The 22769-nt window shown below is 40.0% G+C and overlaps 1 protein-coding gene across 1 annotated transcript in view; it reads left to right on the forward strand.

Annotated features, from left to right (window-relative positions):
* Nucleotides 1–22769, forward strand: part of GSAP (gamma-secretase activating protein) — a 42153-nt gene that overhangs the window by 8425 nt on the left and 10959 nt on the right. The window contains exons 8-22 of the mRNA XM_010016375.1: nucleotides 423–527; nucleotides 1491–1550; nucleotides 2218–2261; nucleotides 4054–4139; nucleotides 8605–8682; nucleotides 10908–10985; nucleotides 11457–11549; nucleotides 12826–13043; nucleotides 13319–13388; nucleotides 14096–14178; nucleotides 14837–14890; nucleotides 18760–18885; nucleotides 19315–19370; nucleotides 19783–19814; nucleotides 21399–21460. Of these exons, the coding sequence (XP_010014677.1) occupies nucleotides 423–527; nucleotides 1491–1550; nucleotides 2218–2261; nucleotides 4054–4139; nucleotides 8605–8682; nucleotides 10908–10985; nucleotides 11457–11549; nucleotides 12826–13043; nucleotides 13319–13388; nucleotides 14096–14178; nucleotides 14837–14890; nucleotides 18760–18885; nucleotides 19315–19370; nucleotides 19783–19814; nucleotides 21399–21460 (1245 nt within the window). The remainder of the gene's footprint in view (nucleotides 1–422; nucleotides 528–1490; nucleotides 1551–2217; nucleotides 2262–4053; nucleotides 4140–8604; nucleotides 8683–10907; nucleotides 10986–11456; nucleotides 11550–12825; nucleotides 13044–13318; nucleotides 13389–14095; nucleotides 14179–14836; nucleotides 14891–18759; nucleotides 18886–19314; nucleotides 19371–19782; nucleotides 19815–21398; nucleotides 21461–22769) is intronic.

Genomic DNA, 22769 nt, shown 5'->3' on the forward strand with positions numbered 1-22769 from the left:
TGGCTGAGACATCGGACAGAAATCCTTTTGGAGCTAACACATCTTCCTTCAGTAGTTTGTGGCTTGTTCTGAACTGACTGTGGTATTTCACTCCTCTCCCCTTCTCTATGATGAAGCATGCAGTCTGCTTTTCTTTGTTCCCCTTGAGCAGCTTAAGTGGTGAATTTCTTGCAAGCAAAGAAATCTCAAAGAAAATACTTGGTAGAAGGCGTACCCTGAAAACTGTGCTTCTGATCTCTTTAAGCTGAGCACCTTGCACACAGTGAGAGTGGACTTTGTGCAGCTAACAAGAGGCATATTCAATCCAAGCACCTTAATATTTGCATCTGTCCTGTCATTGCTTTTCTCTTTAACGCACAGACCATCTGTAATTGTTAGAGAACCTTATTTGATGACTTCTAATGTTCTTTCTTTCCCTTTAGGTGATTCAAAACTCAGGTCAGCTTCCAAGAGCCAGAGTTGCAGATGATCTCATTTGGGCACAATGGGATATGATGGAACAAAGGCTCTTCTACATGGTTCCAAAGGTGAGATGAAAGTCATTCTAGTAGTTTTGTTCCTGCCTGTCTCATGACAGTAAGGTTTTGAGTGTGTGTGCTAATAATAGTGTGAATTTGGTTTTCATTATAGTTGTATGTCTTCCTGCCTCAAATTACCTAAAGCAAAAGCCAGGCTTACCTCAGCTGCTATTTGTGCATAGTAAATTGCAAGAAGACTGGTGATCTTAGTGCTTTCTATGTAGAAAAGGGTGGGTTTGTTAGGTTTTTTGAGTTTAGAAAGGCCTTCTGTTCAAAAGGATTTAAATCTATCAAGAACTGTCATGAGTATAATGCCTGTGTTCTAGAGAATTCACATCTAGAAATTATGTTGTACACGCGACTTACTGAGTGACTACACGAGAGCAGGTTTTGGCTAGAAATGCTGAAACTCTTTGGATTTGATTTTATTTGGTTGGTTTGGTTTGTTTTATTTGTTTTGTTTTGTCTGAGGGACTATTTGCACTTGATGTGTTCTACTTAAATAAAAATTGATTGTTCTTAACTCCTCTTAGCCACCTAAAAAATACGAGTGTTAGGAAATAACAGGAAGTGAACTGTGATGGAGAAATGTATTCCTGCTTTTGTTTCTGAGATACCCTTTTTGAACTAGCCAAAATAAGATACGGTTCCTTTTGCTGTGTAGATAGTTATGGAAAACATTTGTTTTTCAACCTTGTAGAGTGTGTGTGTGTCTAATATGGTGCTTTCAAGTGAGGGCCCACGCAATTATAGATGATTGGCAGATAATGATCTGGGACAGGAAGGAAGCATGTCTTAGTGCTATTGTTGGGGGTTATATGTGGTTTTTAAAGTTGTCTTTTGTCCCCTAACTTCTGCATATCTGTTAGCGAGTTGAGTGTGGAGAATGATGTGGAGTATCCAGTCACTTTTCGGTCTTATGTGATATGCTTTCTATTTTATCAGTTACAATACACATCCTTTCAATTCCAGGAATCGAAGAGTACTTTAAAATGTGTCCAGTTTTATCCTGATGAAAATTTTAACTCAATAGTAAGTCATGAGTACTTTATTATACAATAGTTTTGAGTGGAATGTAATTAACGTGTTCCAGGCACCAATACAGGGTCTGTTTCAGTGTCTTTTATTATTGGAACTTAAGTAGAGGGAAACTGGGTTTTGGGATGGTTTGGTTTTCATTATATTCTTTTGAAGAATATATTCAGTCAGATTCAGATTGTGCCATGGGAAGGTAACTTCAGTGGAATCACACAGATATTGATGTAAAATTAGGTGGCATTCATGACATACTATTCTTATACTGAAGTATTGTAAAGCAGAGTTATCAAATGCACTAGACAGAGAAACCATGTACTAATTTTGTGTCAGTTTTAAGCAAGATAGGAAAATCTGTTGTGGCCAAAATACAGGCAACAGAACATAAAGTTTACAACTGTTGGACATACCATTGTTACTAGATTTTGATTTTTTTTGTCCCAGTGGCTGTAATTAAGTTAAATATCTCACAGTTATTTGGGGTTTTTTTAAAGAATCTGGTTTATGTTTGTTGGAGTGATTGTAAGGATTAGAGGAGGAAAATAAAATTGATTAAAATGTTTAATCTTGTGAAATGTGAGTTTGATACATTTTACTGGTCTGACATACTGATCACAGTATACTGACCTCACTAAACAGGTTTGTTTTCATTTTTGGTTAACAGCTGGAATCGCACCTGGATATTTCTGTTACTGACACACAATTAAAGTAAGCTTTTCTTAATGTTTTGTATTCCTTTCCTTTTAATGTATAGATAGGGTAATGTTTTACAAACCAAAGTAAAATTTGTCCCACCACAGTATCTCTGTTTGCAGTTGCCTACATGGTACTGGAACATAGCAGTAATACGAACACTGTGTCCAAACCTCCAGTTCATCCCATTTTCATCGGGGTGAACTGTAAATTGAAACATAATCCTCAAGTGCTTTTTGGTGCCATTTCTTAATATTATTTGTTGGAAGAGCTACTTATAGGTTAAACCCTCTGAGTATTCTGGACCTATTTAAATTAATTTGTTTTAATCTTGGTCATGTTGTGGTGGTGATGTCAAAAATCCTGTCAAGGGAAGCTGTCCCATTTTAATTGCTGTTATATGTTTTACTGGGCAGTTAACCAGACCAGCAGCTCTAGTAGCTTATGGGACACTGCCTGTACTCTTTCCTACTCCAGCATGCTATTTCCAGCCAGCCTGCACTTTCAAAGGCTAAGATTCTATGTATCTGCTGTGCACATGACTGCATCTGAGCTTGTCTCTTTAAGGCTTCCTTTTAATTGAGGAAAACCTAGTTAGGATGGTCCGACTCTCAGTTGTAATTCATCTCATCCCCATCTATCTTCAGTCAGTTTATTTACATTCCAAAAAGGCCTGTTCCTCTTTGAAATGAGAGGCTAAAGCTACTAGATCAGAGATCAATAACTGAAGGTAGTTGAGTTCCACCCTGCCCAACAAGTGGCCTTCAGGATGTCTCAGTGGTATGCAGAGGATGGTCGGACTCTCAGTTGTAATTCATCTCATCCTCATCTATCTTCAATCAGTTTAATTTACATTCCAAAAAGGCCTGTTCCTCTTTGAAATGAGAGGCTAAAGCTACTAGATCAGAGATCAATAACTGAAGGTAGTTGAGTTCCACCCTGCCCAAACTGTGGCCTTCAGGATGTCTCAGTGGTATGCAGAAGGCTCAGTGTGGTGTTACTGCACATGCAGATTGCCTTCAAAGAACAGTGAATCTTTTTGCTGTTAGTACTGAAAAAATCCAACTCTTCTAAAAGCTTTGATGCCGTGATTCTTTTTTTATTTTTATTTTTTTCAACATTATTGCAGAGGACCTGGGGGAAATCCCATCAGGATCAAAATCCTTGCTGGGAAAAGCCCAAACAAACAGACAAACAAGCCAAAGCAGACTGACTACAATCTTCTATTGCATGTTCTGCATGGCAAAAATTGGACTTGTAGATTTTAAAGATATATGAAACCAGTAAAGCATAGGCAGCATGAGACTGAAAAAGAATGTCATGGTGTAACAAGTCCCATGTAAGTGTGACTTTCTTGCTTTCATTTTCAAGTATTTCCGCTGCAATTACTGTGCCTAACTGCAGATTAAAATGTAGCTTTACAGACATAAGAATGGCAGCGTTAGGCTGCAGAGCCCTTGGGTTCTCAGGTATGAAGGAAAGTTTGTATTTCCAGTACTGGATCAGAACTTGCTTTCACTTCAAGGTCTAGGAATGGTTAGACAATGCTGTGGTTAAGTGAATATCAAGTATGCAGATGTAATCAGAATTGTTGGTTTCTGATAGCAGCATGCAGCATTGGGATTCTCATTTCTAACAGCATTGAATGGATTGGTTAAAGCCCAATGTAACTTGAGTTAGAGAACATTTGATTGTAGTTTAGTTTGTATGTTTTGATTATATCGTGACTGTTCTAATGATCTTAGTGTTGTGATGAATCTCTGTGGATGAAGAATTGATTTATTTAGTGATCTTTATTTCCTCATAGGCTTGTGAATTTCGGATATGATTACTGTGAAGATCAAGATGTTGCATCTAAATCTTTGAATCTTCAGGTTTTTACAAGCAAAGCGGGTAATGAATAAGTGCAAGTATATCTACCATAGTAGTTCTCATGCAGTTTAATCATAAATGATTACTAAATTTCTTCATAAGACATAAGTATTTGTACTTTTTCGTGTTGTTTTTGTATGAGTGTGAAACATGTATTGCGTTAAGAGTGCACTTGACAGGCAACTGCGAGGAGGGAGAAAAGGCAACTCTGCACTGTTTTTCTTACTAAGTTTTTTTACTCTCTGAAAGCTGCATTCCAAGGTGAGCTGAAGGGTACCAAGGGGTTTATATTATCAATGCTAACAATGAAACAGTCACCCAGAAATTTTCTGGTAACCCAACTTCAAAGAGCTGGTATCATGCACTCATATGGTGAAATACCTCAGTCTGAGCACACTCCAGCATTTTCTGCTAGTTTCAGAACACAAGTGGTACCAAAGCATGGTTGTGAATTAGAGCAATTTAATGTTAAAGCTGACCAAAAACCTGTTAGAAAGTAAATTCAAGGAAGGTTTTGGCTAGGACTGGTGTCTGGGTATGTGGCACACTATATAAGTGGACACACGTAAACAGAGCACGTGTAATACAGATTCTAAGAGATTTATGTTGCTGTTATACATAGAAGGTCCAAGTATGTGATACTTAAGGATTTAGTATATATATGAGTCCTTAAATCTAAAATGTGCCTTAATCCTTTAGGATTTAAGGGTTTTCCTGCATCCTAATGCATGCCATGAGCTTTCTTGATTAAAAACTGATCTCGAGGCATCTGTTCATCACAGATGTCTGCATTTTCAGCTTCTAAATTAGACCATACCACCAAGCAGAAATGGTATTTCATTAACCTTTGAATAATCTACAAAGTTGTGTAGGGACATGATGTGTTACAGAAGTGGCTTTACCTCTCACTTCTTAAGGCCTGCTGTATGCGTACAGGCAAATTGCCAATGTATTTGGCTGTTGTGTTGAAATGACCATTAGTGCAAATCAAGTGACCTTACACAGATTTTTTTCTTATCAAGGCAGACAGCATGCTTACAAAGATTAGAGGGAAGGAATTAGAAATAAGAGAAAGCCAACTTTCTATCTACCAAATGTACATTAGGCTACTTTTTCTCTGTTGGCAAGACAGACTATTTCTTATACAAACAGCCTGTCCAATAATGGAAAATGTTATTGATTTGTGTATATATGTTTCAGTTTAAACCTATCCTCCCCTAGGATTTGTTTGGACTGAAGCACCTTCTTTTAGTTTAGGATGAAATCCTACTCCAGCAAGGCTCTTGTTTGGTTACCCTAAAGTAAAATGTTCTTTTCCATCTGGTAATGCAGCATTTAAATTCTGTGTAGAACCTTCCACATGCGTTTTTCATTGTGCTTAATGTAAAACACATAATTTGACAATTACACTAAATAAATGAGATTATTGTATGTGGCTTTTCTTTGAATGTTGTTTGAAACTGAGGATTACTTTGCACTACCAATTTTGAGTAACGAACAGTTTGGAGCAAATGGCTTTGGTGCTGAGACCTGATCTAGCTGTTGAAGGACATTGTGGGTAATCACACTAAAGTTCCCTTTTGTGCCTCTTGTTTGTGGTGATTTACAAAACTGAACCGCAGGCTCTTTGAGGTGCAGATGATGCCTTCTGCAGAACTGCTAGCAGGCTTTAAATATTAATGCTGATATCCCTATTTGTACTATTTGGACATCTCTGGCAAAGAATAATTGGCATAACTTCAAAATGGAATATTCCATGCAATTTCCCATTTAATAAAACTGTTATTGGCTACTGCCAATCTGAAGTCTGAATGAAATCACTCTTCCTTTCTCGAACTTCTGCAGTAGAAGAAAAGTAGCCCTGTTCTTTATACTCAGCATGGACAAAATGTCTCCAGATAAAAACCCCAATGTGCTTCTAGATGAGCTGAGATCAAGCAGTTCTAATCTCAGAATTAACTTTGTCCAGAATTCAGTGGTTATTTAAACAACACTGGGCTGTTACGTTTTCTTTTAGTGCTTTAGAAATGCTTTTCAGTTAAATTTGCCCAGTATTAAAAAACAATGCAGGCAGTAAGATGACATAAACCCTGGATTATCATCACCTAACTTTACCTGCTAATCTTTAAGCATATGGACTATATTTATAGAGAGAAATAGGCATCTCCAGGGGATGATTGCTTCTACCCATACTTCTTCATTTGCTGTGTAGGAGCCCAAATAAGAGATGTTTGGTTGGCTGAAGTTAGGTGAGGCAAGTCACTCGTAAGCCACTACAACTAGACAAAATGCCATAGTGCAATGTTGCATTTGAATTATGACACCCAAATGCTGATTGAGATGTTGGTACAGCCTTATGTCTTCTGTACAAACAGAAATTAGGTATTTGAGTTAAAGTTTCCCGAGGAAAACTTCCTGTGTTTATAGGAAATTTCAGTGACATGGTGTATATTTATGAGCTGGCAGAGTTGTAGCTGTAGGTATTGTTTACCTAGTTGTGCTGAGTGTATTGTTACTTGTAATCCCCTGTTATCTTGTATGAGTAGAAATGATTTTAAATGCTTCCTTTTTTTTTAACTTTGCTGTGGTTGAGATCTTTTTTTCCCCTTTTATTTCTGAAAAGATCAGAGTACATCCAAATATATTTTCATGTGAGTCTTCTCACCTTGTGACATTTACCTATAGCTCATACTGTTTACAAATGATTTTGAAATGGATAGTGCAAAAGACCTGGTTCTGCCTTTGTGTGAAACACCCACTTTATAGGTGCAATAGGATAACAAACTTTCTCAGCATTAGCACAACCCAGCTCTAATTTGCAGAGTGCACTGGTAAGGGTAGGAAAGGAATTTGTCTTATATTCTCAGTCTCTGGCTGCTCTCCTGGGCCTGCCAAGACTGTGTCAAATGCTCCATTGCTTGGACAGTTGGACTTGCTGATCTGAGACTGTCATGTTTCTACCTGTATTAATGAAGCACTATTTGATATTTTCTGTTGTTTGTAGTAAAGTTTGTTGACATTTGGACCAGTGTTCTGGAGTTGAAAAATGCATGTCCTATTAGTCCCCTGTAGCCACTGTTTTTGTGATCAGCTTGAATCTATTACCCACTGACACTTCAGGCTGAACAGCCTCACTTGCATGTTGCACAATTTACAGAACAGTGTATACACTAGGCTGTAGCACACAAGAAAGAAATCTGCAGTGTTGGAAGGGAGCTGTTGATAATAAAACAGCATTGTGGGTTGCTGGAGCTTTTCCAGTCTTCCTCATGAGTCCTGATGCTGCTACTTTAAAAATTATGCATGCTCTGAAAGATGCCAAGTGCTCTGGCAAAATGCCCTGTCTGTTGTCTGAATGACTCAAATATCCCAGCAAAACTGTATCAAACAATATTCAATCAGCTAAGAATAAGCAGGAGAAAAAAGTGCATCTCAAAAGAAAGTATTTACCTTCCCCAGCCACGTGAAGTGCCTCAGCCATTATCTGTGTCACAGCTATGGTACAGCCTTGTGGTCTGAAGGGTGAGGCATTTAACCAAGTAAAACATCTTGGTGGCTGTGCTTTTTTTGTACTTGTGCTTTTTCCATTCTGTGCCTTTTTCTGTGTACCTGGTATACATGAACTGTCTGTAAGTGTCTCTATTACTATTGCCTCCCTTTTTTTGTTTTTCTTTTAAGTGATAAACTTTTAATAAAGGTAAAAGCTGAACGGTCATAGTTGTGGTCTAGCTTTCCCAACTGTATAGGGATAATGTGGTTTGGAAGCTGTTTCTAACATGAATGCCAAAGCAGGTTACCAAAGCATTGGAGTAAGTGGATTAAAGTTTTTTATAAGGGATGGAGGGAAGGCTACCATCCAGTGAGGTCAAAACAGCACCAGTCTGATTTAGAATTAGGCTGGGAGAGGGAAACATTCCTGCACAGGGTACCTTGGCTGAAACAAGTTTGTGCCAAGGAATGACTTTCTCCTAAAGAAGGATTTAATGGCACTTTGGGCTGGAAAGGGGAGAAGTGACTCTCATTTCTAGTGTGAGAAAGTTCTAGTAGTGTATCATGCTGCTGCCAATATGAAATAACTTAGAAAGCAAACAAACTGTGTTTTACTATGTTCTGTGCATATTTGACAGTCCCTGAATAGAAAATATCTAGAGATTGAGGCAGTCTGTGAGGAGAAAGGCTTGAGCAGTTTTCTGGCTGCAAGCATGATTTCTGCTGGGAAGGGCTAAAAATGTATTTCTCTCAAAGAGAAGAATTGGCCATGTCAGAACCCAGGTTTCCCATGTGCTATCTTGCCTCCTCTGCTCTGTTACTTTGTGTTTCATTAGCTAAACAATGGTTAGAAATATGTATTTCTGTAATATTTACCTTTGTTGAGAGATTATTTTTAGTTTCAATTTTGAAATCATCTTGCTTTAGCTTTGTGCAGTGTGAGGATGTCCAGGTTAGGATGACAAGTCCATTTTCTTTTCCTTTTTTGTCTTTTTAGGAGGCTTGTGTGTGTGTTGTAGTCTAGCCTCTGATGCTCCTGATGAAATAACATACTCCATATATTTCTTACATAAAGGTAAGCTTAACCTGTTAAGTTTTGCTTTATTTTGGAGGATGTCTCACAGGCTGCCTTGCAAAACAAACAACTACCAAAATCTGCAGACAATAACCTACTGTGGCTGATGTTTAAAGACAGCAGCAGCCTTTAGCTGCAAAGCTGACTCTCCTGGTGTAGACTTGACTTCCTGCCTAATGCCAAACGAGTAGCTTCAAACCAGTGGCCTTGTCAGTGGCCATTAATTTGGCCCCTTATTTCTAGCCAGACTTTCTGGCATGCTGAGCACAAACATCGATGAAATCTGTGGGAGCTTGCAGGTGTGTTGTACATATGCCATAAGCCATTTGTATGGGAAATAGAGCCAACAGCTCTTAGCTTAAATGTCTATTTAGATTTCCAGTTCAACATGTCATTTTCACAGCAAGAGGTGCAACACCCACTGACTACAAGAATAGCTGCTGTGTAAGTGGTGCTCTAGCTCTTAATTTTAAGACTTTTTTTCTTTTCTTGAATAAAGAATAAAGAACATTGTTTTATTATGATCAGAATAAAACTTGTCATTAGTAAGATCTTTCTCGTTCTTACATGGAGGAGAGAGGCAAATTATTTCTCAATTGAGAAGCTGCATGGTATGGAGTAACCATGTTCAAGTGGACAACATTCTACTTTAAGTGTTTGCTTTCTTTCAGGAACCTTTTCATATGTCAGGGCTGCAGTAACACATTGCTTTGCTGCTGGAATATTGTGGGATGAAATGAACTGCATTTTTATGTTCTTGAAGGCATTAGCAAAATGGAAAAGTCCCTTCTGGGTGTGGCAGCACTCTGCATTGTGCTGCTGTGAAGGCTGATTTCCCCACATGTACTTGATGTGTAGCTGGAAGGCAATTGCATTGCTTGGAGCCAGCCATGGCCCTTGTACATCCCCGTCTGTACCAGGGAGAAACTGAGGATAAATATGATGACACTGACCAGCTGCATCTGAAATGACCCTCGTGGAATGGAGTTGTTTGGTACAGAGCTGTTTGTGGATTCGCGCAAGATTCATCAGTCGTACGAGAGAGTTTTATGACTGGTCCTGAGATGCCCCACAGAAGCAGCAGTATATCAGGTCCATAAGCTGCATTTTGGGGACATATAAGGAGTTCAGTCTGTGCTACAGGATCTGTGAGCTCGGAAGGAAGCTTCCTGCCCCCTGTTAAAGCAGTCGCTTGATGTAGCACAGGCACAAATGTCGTGATGCTGCGGTTGTAATTCTGCAGTGCTCGTGTTAGCTTGCATGTGTTTGCATTGGCAAGGAACAGGGTGGTGATCATGAGTACACTGACTCATTGCAGGCAAGCTTCAGTAGGAAAACCTGTTTGGTTTAGATACCTTTTAATGCTGTTGGTCTTGGAGGTCTCAGTTTTTCCTCTTTTTTTGCAGCATAGCTAAAGCATCTCTCTGATAGGGTCAGGAATCAAGGTCCTGGGTGAGTGGCTCATCCATGGCTCATGATCTGCCTTTTTTTCCTTGGTGGTCCTGTAAATTATGGATCAATCCTCTTATCCTGAATTTTCACACAGTATTAAGCAGCATCCTGATCATGACACCATTCAGCCTTTAGCATATTGCAGCAGAGATTTAGAGGCTAGTCATTGACTCCTTGATTATTTTAATCTTCAGCTTTTCTCAGAGCCTGGAGAAGTTTGGGGGCTCTATGTCATTCCTACTGGATGCCAGAAGTATGGTGCAAGGCTAGAATAAAATAGCAGCTGTGCTGATGCAAAGCCCATGCAAACACAGCAGGTCTGAAATTAGCTGATGTTTAAACAGAGCTGAACTAAATTACAGCAGTAGGGCATGCAAACTGGAAATTCTTTAAAGCAATTAAAAGATCACCAAAACGTGAAGCACAGCTACATAATGGATTTTTGTTTGGCCTTTTTTTGGGGGGTCGTTTGTTCTGTGATGGAATGCTTCTTTAAACATGAACATAGGCTGCGCAGTGCATAGCCAGTTTCTGCATACTAAAGAACTGCATTATGTGGGTGTAGGTCTGCTAAGTATGCAGCAGCTCTCTTCAGGATGAAGTAAATCTGTCTGTGCAGACAAGCCTGTAAAACAGTCTAAAATATCCCTGTTTGGGTGTATTGGCACTGCTGAAGTTTCTAGCTACAAAGTCATACTTGGCTTGTACTGACAGCTTGTAACAGATGGTGTTTATTGTTTGGGTTTTTAAAAAGTATTATTATTTTTCCCCAGGTTACAACAAAACTTTTACAGTTTCTCTAGAAAGAACAGAGTCTCATCAATTGAAGGAAGTGGCTTTTATAAATCTTGGTAGGTTACTTGTGTTACTTCCCTGTGCGGCTGCTGTTCTCTGTCCCCAGTAGGGAGACAAATGGCTAACCCTGCTCTAGAAGGAAAGGATTTTTTTTTCCCTTGACTTCAAGTAGTTGTGTTATTTTGCTGCTTTTTTTTGCTTAGCTTCTATATTTGGCATTTGATACTGCAGTACCTCACTATTAGTAAGCAACTTCCTCTAAAATTGCCTCAGAATCTGTTCTGGAGATCAGCTGCTGAGTTCTTAAGTGTCTCAAGCCTCTTGAATCCTCCCCTGGAAACCCAAATGTATTGCTAGTGTTTCCTGTGTTAATACAGCAGCAGCTTTTAATTAACTTCTTTTATATTTCCTAGATATAATCAATTCCATCAGAGAGAAGTGGGCCAAGATGAGAATCATGTGAAAGAGCCTCTTAAAGAAAATAAGTGAACAAGTGCTAAATTGACCACTGTTATTTCTTTAAATAGACTATTATGTGGCTGCTTATTTGCCTGGCCAGTTCCTGCACCTCCTGAATATTCAGCATCCTGACCTGCTGTGCTATAGTTTATTTCTGAGAGGTACAGTAACACTGCTGCTTGAACTAATTTTATTGTTATAGTGGAAACTTATTCAAATCTCTTTCCATGGAAGTTGTGTTTCTCAATGTTTGCTTTATTGCACAGCGTTCTGAAGAAGAAGAAGAGAGACTGAAAAGATAAGAGTGGCATTTTTGCCACTTTCTGTTTTAAAAACAGAATCTGAAGTGGCGTTTCGTACTTCATCTATTACGCACTTCTAGCTTGTTATGAAATGGAAGAAGACCTTTCACTGAATTTGCAATTCTTTGCCTTGGTTTCATAGTTTCCCTTCCCCCATCTTTGCACATGCTTCTCCTCCACTGTTCTCAAATTTCACATGGAGATGTAAATTTGATTTTACATTTCCTTCCTCCAATTGAGTTGTGCTAAATGTGTGTGTTTGGAGGGTGTGGGGAGAGGAAATCTGTGTTTCCTTCACCTGATCAGGCTGATGAATTTGATTTAGAGTCTCATCTGAAAGGCACGTTACTACAATTCCAACAAATATGTCTTTGTGGGAAGTGGGTTATTTTTGGGAGTGGGGGGCCTTTGTTTGAAAACAGAAATCTGTTCTTCTGATTGGGTGAAGGAGAGGTGAGTAGCAGGAGCTGGTGCAGTAGCAGCATCCCAGGAACTAATACCTGTTGTATATACATAATGAAATACTAATCTGCTAGAAATGAGTGGGAAGCACCACTGTTATATGGTGGGCCTAATTCTCTGATGCAAAGGGTCTGTAATCCTACTATGTAGTACTGTGGTGCTGAACCTTAGTACTAGCATAAATAAAATGGTTTTGTTCTGATGCTTCAATCAGTAATCACAGAGTAGAACCTCCTTGTTCTGGCTTTTGGGGCTGATGGTAAGAGATCCTCCAATACCAGTTTGTGATTCTGCATGTGAGCAGTTCCGAATTGTACCAATGTGCTTTGGTGCCAATTCCAGTGTGGAATCTCTGTCACTAGCCTTGTGCCCTTCTCTTTTTATCCTAAGTACTCTGATTTGTCCTGTGATGGCGTTGTGAGCCTCAAATATACACACCTTCTCTGCTTCAGCAGTAGAGAAGGAAGGAACTGAGTATAGACTGTGCTCCTTATTTACTTCCTTTACCCAGCCAGCACCATTCCTTCTCCTCTTCAGCATAATACCAGGGCAACTAGTACAAGAGCCAGACTGTTTCTTACTGCTGGGGACCTGGGAGTATTAAGAGAAGTATTGATAGCAGCCAAATTTTATGTTCTTAGTCCTTTTTTATTCTAAACCCAATGTTCTTCAGGTGAGGATGCAAGAACTGACGTGTTGCAGAACTGCTCCATCCGATGCCCACTCGTGTCAACAGTCTTGGATTGCCACATAGGAAGTATGTATGCTGTGAGCATCAGTGAGAGTGCCTTACTACACCTCCTACAGAACAGCAAACGAGACAACGAGAGATTGGCAGCTCTACATTGTGCCCTGTTGTACTTCCAACACACAGAAGACTTGGAAATGCAGGTGGGAAAAGAACCTGCTGTACGTTTTTTTCAGGGACCGATGTCTTAAACAAAGCAGGGTCAGGCCATTAAAACAGAAAAGTCCCAATTCACATACACCTTTTGGCAGTGCTGGGCTGCCCAAACCACTTTATTAGTCAAGACTGTTCTGAAAACATTTCTCTGCATCATTTCTTCATGCAGAGTCTTGCTACCAAAACCAAAGTTTCTGTAGTCTCTTACAACACATGCTTAAACAGAGAGATGTGACAACCTCCCCTGTCCTCATTCTGACAGATTATTTGGTGGATTTCTGAGAACCTGTCAACATGTCATTCTTTTGACCCCATTCAAGAATTTATCATTGGTAGGTATTTCTTTTCCTGCATTCTGAATTTTCCTGCATACCCTAGATCTGACTTAAGGAGAAGCCACAATGTCACAAACGGACCCTCTTATTTCCATGCTTTTTGGTTATGATTTGTTTTAACTGACTGGCATTTTGTGGTGTTAGAGACAGTAGCAGTAGTTTAGAAGATACGTAGATCTCTCAAAATCAGATTGGCAGTAAAACTTTTCAAATGCGTTCTGTCCAGTAGGACAAAGAGATTTATCATTATTTTAGGTCACTGGAGAGCAAGTTCTCCATCTGGCTTCTGTCTTAGATATCTGGGATGTAAATAATTGAGATTGGAGCAGAGGAACAAATCTCCTCTAGCCTAGCCCAACCCATTTTTTCATAGGGATTTGGCTTATCATGATATTCTCTTCTAATAGCTGATTCCTCAGCCTAGCCAGTGCATGTCCTGTGCCCTGAGCCTTTTTGTACAAAGGACCCCTGCAGCACTGAGCTGTAGCCAAGCAGCTGACCCGGCCCTGCAGCCATCTGGATTTCTCTTCCTCCTTTTGTGCACAGAATGGGACCAGTTCCACGATGGAGGAAGCTGTTTCAGAGACAGCAGCAGGATTTGTCCCTAAAAAAGTGCTAGATAAGGAACTGACTCCGAAGCCTACTGTTATTAACTGATAGTTTATACGATCTTGACCTTACAAATCTTTTTACATTGCATTCAGCCTCACTGTACTGCAGAATGTGTCCAGAAACTCACAACCTGGACAAACTTTTGCCCTACACATCACTGCTTGACTGGATTGGGGTAAGATAACAGCTGCACTTAAATTAATAGCTAGAGGGAGTCTGGTTTTTCTCCCTTGATACAGCCTTTAATTTGTATGCCTTACCTTTTCATAGATGTTCTCTAAATCCATATCTGTGCTTTATGCCCATTTTACTTTGTCAAGTCTTAACCTTTGTGGTGTTTTCCATAAGTCCTGTTTTTTTCAACAAATAAAAGCATTTATTAAACAAGAACAGCTACTGTAATAGAATGGATGGTTAAATCTCTCTGTTGTCACAATGAGGTATTAATTAGCTGCTTATCATAGGAGGTTTATAATGGAAACAGAATATATTTAACCAGCAAAGTCATGCAGTTATTTCCAAGACAAAGAGTATCAGTAGAGTGAAGATTAATGAGTGAATTTGCAGAGGTAAAATAACTTCAGGCAAGATGCTACCGTTAGAGCAAATAACTCATTTTAGTTGATCTGACACTGTTCTAATGCGTTACCTTTTTTTAAATGAGATGGATGAGAGAAACATCTTCAGTGTTTCTTTTTAGCAAAACTGAATGTACAGTTCTGGCTGGCTAGCTAGTTTCACAAAGGAAATGGTGGAGATTCACTTAGATACCCAAAGAGGCCCATGTTTTATGCTAAATTATTTATATTCTTATGATTTGTCTGTATTTATAGATTATCCCTGGAGTAACATGTGCAACAGACATTATTCCTCTACCTGTGTTAGAGGTAAGTTCCAGTACAAAGCCACATTTGTATTTGCTATTAGAAGCTTTTTTTTGTGGGATGGGGATGTGCTAAATGCTAAGAAGCAGTGTCCCCACAGCCCTATCCAAAAATAGGGCTGAACAGGAAATTGGCTTGTTTGGAAGGGCTTATGCATTTACTAATGTACCAGTTATTCAGACTGATGTTTGCTAGGTCAAAGATGCATTTGTTTTTCCATTTCTGAAGAGACTTTTCCCATTCAACAGGGAAGATCCTGCAAGAATTAGTTCTGCTTAAGAAATAATTCTTCATTTTGTGCCCTCATTAGCTGGAGGTAAACTTGGCACAACAGATGTGTAGGATTTCTATGTATCCTCCCTCGGAGGGACATTTCATTGTGCTGCCATAGGTACATGACCCTCTCACATTGTTTTGTCCAGAGCATCCTGTGATTGCAGTGATGTCAGGGCTTTGGCTAGCTAAGCTAAACCTAGACAGATTCCTGCACAGCCTGGAAAAGTCAGTGAGCTGGATGGGGAGAGCACATGCTGTTTGGGTGGGAAATTGTACTTTCTGTTGAAAACAGCATGGATGAGTCTTCCCATCTTCCAATCCACTCCCTCAGCTCCAGTTTAGAGAAACACTTGAAACTTCCCTAAGTATTCCCTACAGAATCTGAAAGACACTTTTAGCAAGCAGTTTGTTGGGGAGGGCTAATGGGAAGAGTCAGAGGTTGAACGCAACAGTACCAGCTCCACATGGGAGTAGACTCTGGATACATGACAATGTTGTTTCACGTAGCACTTTAAAGAGGTGAGAGTCTGTTTCCTCCCTAGTGCTTATAATTAGCTCAGAAAGCTTCATCCATTCACAAAATCATTTAAAATCAGTGAAATTACCAACTGCTCACTCTCTCTGCAGCACTGCGTCACAGCTGTGCTTCACATTCACGTGGCTGCTGTCAGGGAGTCGGGCTTTGCATGCTCTGTTTGGGAAGGCTGTCCTGAGAGCTGGGACACCTGGGAAAAACAGATCTTGAGAAAATGTCTTGCTAGATAATCGCTGTAATTCGCTGAGGTCAAAGTTAGCAGCCCTTTAATTTGTCTGAGATTGAACCTCAAGCCCCTGGGGGCACATGTCTTTAGCAGCTATACTTCCTGATTGTGGAACTCATTTCCTATTTCTGTCTGAAACCTAAACAGATTGAAAAGGTCAGAGTTGAACTAAAGACAAATATTTCCTGCTACTTTTGACTGCAAATTGCTCTGACTCTTCAGTGAGGACAAAGATGGTAATAGACAGGGTAAGGTTTAGTGCTTTGCCTGGTTTGTACCACTCCGGTGACACAAACCCACCATGGCTCACGTTCAGGTGGTCAGTTGTTTGTGTTTCAGTCGGTGTATGTTGTTGGCATCACAGGTAGGACCCTAGTGACAAATTTGGCTTACAAGTAGTGTTTCTACTGCAATTTTTTTATGGCATTTCACAGAACCACTGGTGAATTGTTGCTTGGAGAAGCTCTTTGGAGTCCTCAGGACCATGAATTGTTGAGAGCCTTTGGGAAGGCTATGTCCATATTCACAAAATAAATCGTGCTGTTTGGGTAACAGGTGTATTTTTATCACATAATTCCCTTTTAGGAAGAGATATTGAGAGAGTCTGTGGGAAAGGGGAGTAGTCTGTCCAGTGGTCATGGAGCTTTACGTAAGCATTGTTTTTTATTTTTAAATCCATTTTTGCACACAGCAACCAAACTTGAAGGGGTGTAACAGGCTTGATCAGAAGGGGAGAAGGAAGGAGCAGGAGGAAGAAGAGAACTAAATAGGCGGATGTCCAGGAGAAGAGTGAAAATGTGTGGTGTGAGCAGTTGTCAGAGATCAGCACAGGAAAAGGCAGCCTCTCCCTCATGCTGTGCTTGAGCCACTGGGGAGATGAATGGTGTTTTTAAGGAGTAGCTGCCTGTGCAGCTATGTAGTTACTTGCACAGCTCTCCAAATACCTTCACTGCTGGAGATACATAGCGCTACAGTTCCCCAGAGAGGACATGTGCCCCTTAAAGGTCACTGTCATCCTGCATCCTTCAGAGGGGTATAGCAGAGAGCTCTCTTTGTCTTAAGACACTGCTTATAAAAGGCTGCGTGAGAGCTTTTCATGGATTGCAACCTGGTGTAAGGCTTTGCTTTGACTTGTGGTAATATAACATATTGTAGGTGTTTGTGCTTAGCTGTTGATTCCTGACTCTGTAGAAATGTATGCAAAATAAACACCACCTAGGATGAAGAAGCCTTCTCTTTCTTGTGCTTGCCCTGACAATCCTCAAGAAATAACAGATTAAAATAATCATTTGTTTGAAACTTTGTAATCAGATCTAATACCCTGCAGGTTTTCAGAGGTGTCTGCTTTTAATTTGGAAGTCTACCACTTCCTGTCACAGATTCAATATATGAAACAAACTTGCTGTGTTGCTTCCCTGCTGCCACACATCAAACTAAATCCAGTATGTCCTGAATGTGCTTTTGCAGGGGTGATGCTGTTGCAGTTGCCTAAATTGGTCACTAGAGGATACCCTTTCACTTTATTCTTTATATTTCTCTGATATTGGTAACATTTAGGCAACATGCTGCAGTAGTAGGTTGTAGATCTTGTTAGTTAGCTCCAGCAGGGTGAACATATGGTGCCATATGCACTCCTAGTTTCCAGCTGCTAAATATAACTTACATGAAGCAAAAACAAGGTTTGTTTTTCTCTGCTGCAGCTACAATAATAAAGCGACAACCAGCACTGGCAGCAAGAGGGAAGTGGCTGGCAGGATTGAGTCTCTGCAATTTATTTTCCTTGGCAAATTGTGGTTTATAGTAGGAAGTGGTTTTAAATGCTTCTGAAGTTTTCTTCTAAAGTTATTGTCATTTTAGGAAAGTAGGGGCGAGAGAGCAAAATCCAACATGTTAGTGCAAGAGGGAGGAATACTGTGAACTGAGACTTCCTTCACATGTCACTACTGTAGTGTCAGTGTTGGGAGGTAAATGTGTATAAAAAGGGGCAAGAGCAGTTAGTACCACCTTGTTTCTTAAAACTGCCCAAATTAATTGCCTTAATCTCATCTCTTCCTCAGCAATGATCACATCACCCCCCTTTATAAACAGCGGTTTCGAATCTTTATACCCAGTCCAAGAACCAGCTCAGGAAACCCATGTGTATCTGGGTTTTTTTTTAACTCCTGTCTGATCACAGCTGGGTTTAAATTAATTTCAGCATTTGAGTCAGAAGCTTTAGAACAGCTAAAGAAACATTTGGATTTTGTTTCTTTTCTGCGTTGAGGACTCTTACTTGAGATTGGCAAATGGATGTTTGTGATGTACGTATTAAAGCAGCTTGAAAATAGTGGCAGTCTGGAGCTGCCGGGGTTGTGACGATGTTCTTCTATTTGGGAATAGTAGAAACCCATAATGGGATTTATTTGACCAAATGGAAACATTTACATTTAAGTCAGTTGCCAAAGGCTCCTTTTACCATCAGTGGAAGTCTAGACAATGTGGCCAGTGTAGTCTGAGGTGCAGTTCTTCCCACCCCAACCATGTGAAATAGGTCTCAAATTATGACCTGGAAGTACTCATTTCTTCCCAGGCTAACTTTGCCACCTTAGGATCCTTTTATCTGCATTACAGTTACCAAACTTTGACTTGAAAATCAAGTTTAAGTAAGTGCTACCCTTGCAGTAATAAAAGGAAATAAAACTACTGGGAAAAAATAGTGTAACTGCTTTTCTATAACTTTATTCACTTTGATTGTTACAAAGCTACCTTAATCACAAAAGTTCTCCCGTAAGTTCTTTCCAGTCGCTTATGGGAGGGTGCAGCCTGTGTTCATGCTTTCCCTGCAATACTTTGCAGTTCCAAAACTCCAAAGACTTCTGGAAGAAGCTCAGCTCAAACTTGGAGAGTGTGAAGTATGCAGAGCCACACTTGCATTACCACAATAATGTGCTCAGGAGGGAATGGCACAACCTTTCAGAAGAGGTAAATATGAATGCGCTGATATATGCGTGGGCTTAAACAATCTCCAGAACTGCCTCTAAAGTGGGTATTCTAAAGCTGAACGTGGAAGAGTTGGCTTTTTTTATATTGAGGATGAAGAAATGGGAATCTGATCATGAGAAGTGAAGAGACTTGCAGTCGTTTACTTTTAAGGTGATTGCCTGTAAGTCTTAGTCTGTTAAAATAATGCAAGAAACTAAACAAAAGCAGAGCTTGCACATACCTCTATTGTCACGTAGGTTAATGTGAGCACCTGTGAGCATGGGTGGTTGGAACATGCATTGAAGCCCCACTGCATTATTTCCATTCAGAAGGAACACCAGCTTAATTTTTCATCTTCATTTTACGGAGGAGTATTTTAATTTGCCTTCTGCTCTGTTCATTTGGGGATTTGTGTTTCTTTACAACCAGAGAGAGGAGAGACCCACCACGGCCTATTTGAGGAATATTTTTGAAAATGCCAGAAAGTAGGTTCTGTTTTCTATTGTATTCACCCTTTCTTATTTTGCTGAAATGTGTTGAAGGATTTAATAGGCCATTTACATAGTCGATTAGGTATCTGGTTAGATATCTTACTTTAAAGAAGATTATCCACCTGAAAATCAAGTATTGGAATCCTTGTAATCACTACAGCATGATCTTAAATATCCAGGCCTCTAGAGCCAGGAAATGTGTGGTAGATGTGAAGGTTTATTCCTATGCAGATATAATTTTTTTAATGCTAAGTAGTATCTTTACCAAGTGCATTCACATGTACAGTTCTTGGATTTCTTTACCTGTCTTTGAAAGATCAAAGTGTCATTTAAGTGTTTTAATGGCCTTAAGCAATCCTGTAGAGTAACGCATATGAAACATGCTGATCTTTGTTTCAAATCCCAGGGTGCTTTCTCATCTGGACACATGGGATTCTGGTAAGTAAAATTGTCTGGATGTAGGCTTAGCTGTAAGGTTTGCTAGAATAGTTCCATCTGGCTGTTGTTGGCTAAAACTAAATGGCTCTGTGTGTGTTCAGCACTGAAGAGTCCGAGGCATTAAGATGAGTGGCTACTAAATTAGAGGAAAGCTTTCTCTCTGACAGTAGTGGTAGGATCATACACTGAGTAGGAGATCCTTGAAAAAAGGTTTCTGCTTCATATTGGGTTAAAAGTTTGTCTGCCTAAGGATTTCTTCTTTGGGCTTTTTTCTTATGGAGAAGAGTATCAATGATGCCATGTTACTGTTGAGTCTTGTCCTTTTAGAATCCTTTGCAACTCTAGAACTTATGTACAGTAGGAGATTATGGCTGGTGAAAAATCATGGTGTAGAGGAAGCAGACATAATGGATTTCCCTGGGGACAGGAGGTTTTGCAATGCTCAGTTCCTCTGTCACAATAAGTAAAACTAAATTTGGTAGTGAATTATGTTCCTGCTGTTCACACAGCAGTGCCCTCTATGGGCCCTGCTACTGTGTGCTGTGAAATTACACTCCTCTTCAGTGCTGCTCACTCCTCTTACCACAAAGAATTTTCAGTGCATTCATTTCCAGCCCCTAACACCAGTCATCTGCACCACTGCACATTATTGCCGTGGGCTTTGACTTTGAGAGGCCTTGTATCAGCTTTGGGAGCCTCAGGTTCATGTTTTCCCAGTGATAAAGCAGTCGGGTGTTTAACTGTTACTAGACAGTATATCTTCCCTGTAGATTTTTTTCCAGGTCCTTTGAAATCAAGCAACACAGGTCTTTGTGCTGCTAGGTGGTGCAGTATGTTTCCATGTGAGCAAAGGTGTCTGGGAAGACCTTTGTAAATGTTTATGACTGAGGTCTGTAAAATGTTGACTTGATCTTATGCTACATGATGAAATAGGAGATAGTTTTTCTTCCTTTGCTGTTAGTAGACAGGAAGCACTGATTAGGAAACACAGGTTATTAAATTTCAGTAGATTCTGTAACCACCTTCCATTTAGTTAGAAAAGTTGTGTTCTTTTACACAGTGGTCTGCAAATCAGAGTAACAGAAGCAGCCAGCTCATGGGAGAGAACCAGGAGAGTGGGAGGTGATTCTGTGGATTATTTATTTTCTGTCTAGCCATTTCCTTGGAAAACCATGCAGCTGTTTTAGCTTGTTTGCAAATGACAAGATCTAAATAGTATGTACACTTGCACTGGTGTTACCAGAAGGTTCTCGGTGCCTCTTTGCTCTACTGAATCATCACACTGTGATAACTCTTACTTAAACATCAAAGAAAAATTAATGCAAATGAGTGTGAAGCGGTGTGAGAGGCTTGTGTTCCCCTGTGTTAAGCACTTGTGGGAGAAAATGGCAGATACAGGATTATTTTCCATTCCTCAGTTCTCTTCTGCAGTCCTTGATTCTTCACTGTCTTAATTTTGTGAGTAGATCAAACACAACTTCTGCTCGTTTGCGTATGTTTCTAAGTACTTTTGAAGCTGGTTGAAGTCTCATGGTACTTCTGCAGCATCATGCCCTTGAATGATTCTTGCTTTATTTCTTTCAGAGGAAAGGCTAGTACCTCTCTTCCAAGAGGAAGATTATCAGCAGCAATTACTGATGGGACTGGTATGTGCTTTTCTCACAGTGTGCACTAGAGGACGCACAGCCTCAACAAATGTAAAGAGACAGCTTTGAGGTTGCAGTGCTGAGTGGCCGCTCGCTCACAGTAGTTATGGGACAAACATGGTGTTTCTTAAGTTTTAGAGTTCCTAGTCATGATGTCATGATACCATCTTAGCAGGGCATAGGGGAAGAACAGCAATGGAAAGTTGATTTTTTCAAAATGCTTTTCCCAGTACAGCTTTCTTTGGCTATTAGGTGTTATTCCATCCTCCTGCAATGTTCATCTGTTATTTTTGGACTACTTTACATCCTTGAAAAATGTATAAGTGAATTCCCCACCTACTGCTTTCCTCAAAGAGAAGATCACAGATCTTCTTGTTCTTCAATCTAACACCCTTTTTACTGTCTCCTGTCCTTTCTCTTCTGGAACTGCTACGGCTGTTCTGAGGTCCCTTCCTCCTTTGTGCTGTTTTCCCTGATGATCTCTCCCTAAAGGATCTGCCATCCATATGCTTCTGGGTAATAAATCCAGTTTCAAATCTCTACCTGTCCTCCCTCTATCTAAAGACACATCTTCGCTTATCTCTTGTTCTCTTACTACTTAAACCAAATAAAACTCTTCAGCAGGCACAGGTAGGTCTTCAGCACTGCATCTATGAAGAGCACACCAACACTTCTATCTGCCTAAATCTAAGGCAAATGTTCATTCTTTGCAGTCTTGTCCCCTTGTTTCCAAGTTCTGCCTCATTCTATGCTTTCCTAATACCTGTATTGCTCTCCTGGCACACGGAGATCAATCTACTTGATAACTCCTTGAGCCAGAGATTTTTGCTTGCCTCAGTTTTACTCTGAGCTTTGAAACAAATAACGCTTTGTAGTAATTCTCAGCGAAGAACCAGCATGGACTTGAGTTGCAATCCAAAGTTACGGGAGGTCAGAGAGTGTTTCAGAAAGGAGAGGGTAGGGAGTGGCATAGACTGTATGGTAACAAACACCTGATTTTAAAGACATTACAATTAATGTTTAACCTCAAGCTGCCATTACTCACTCAGGCTCTCGGGTTTTCGGCTATTATGACAAGTTGTACTTGTGCTAGTTTTCTCTGTCATAAAATCCCTCAGGTGTATTTGTATGTAATAAATACTTACATGCTTAGGATTCTACGTTCATGTTAAAATCCTTCTTTCAGCTGGGACAGAGTTCTTTCTCAGTTACAAGTAATAACAGGGTTACCTGCTGGGTTCAAACTGTGACAGCCTGTTGGCTTGACCCAGGGAGATGCAAGAACTGTAAGCTCTTTCTCTTCAGTGTC

Source organism: Nestor notabilis, unplaced genomic scaffold, assembly GCF_000696875.1.
Source record: "Nestor notabilis isolate BGI_N333 unplaced genomic scaffold, ASM69687v1 scaffold11156, whole genome shotgun sequence".
Lineage (NCBI taxonomy): Eukaryota > Metazoa > Chordata > Aves > Psittaciformes > Psittacidae > Nestor > Nestor notabilis.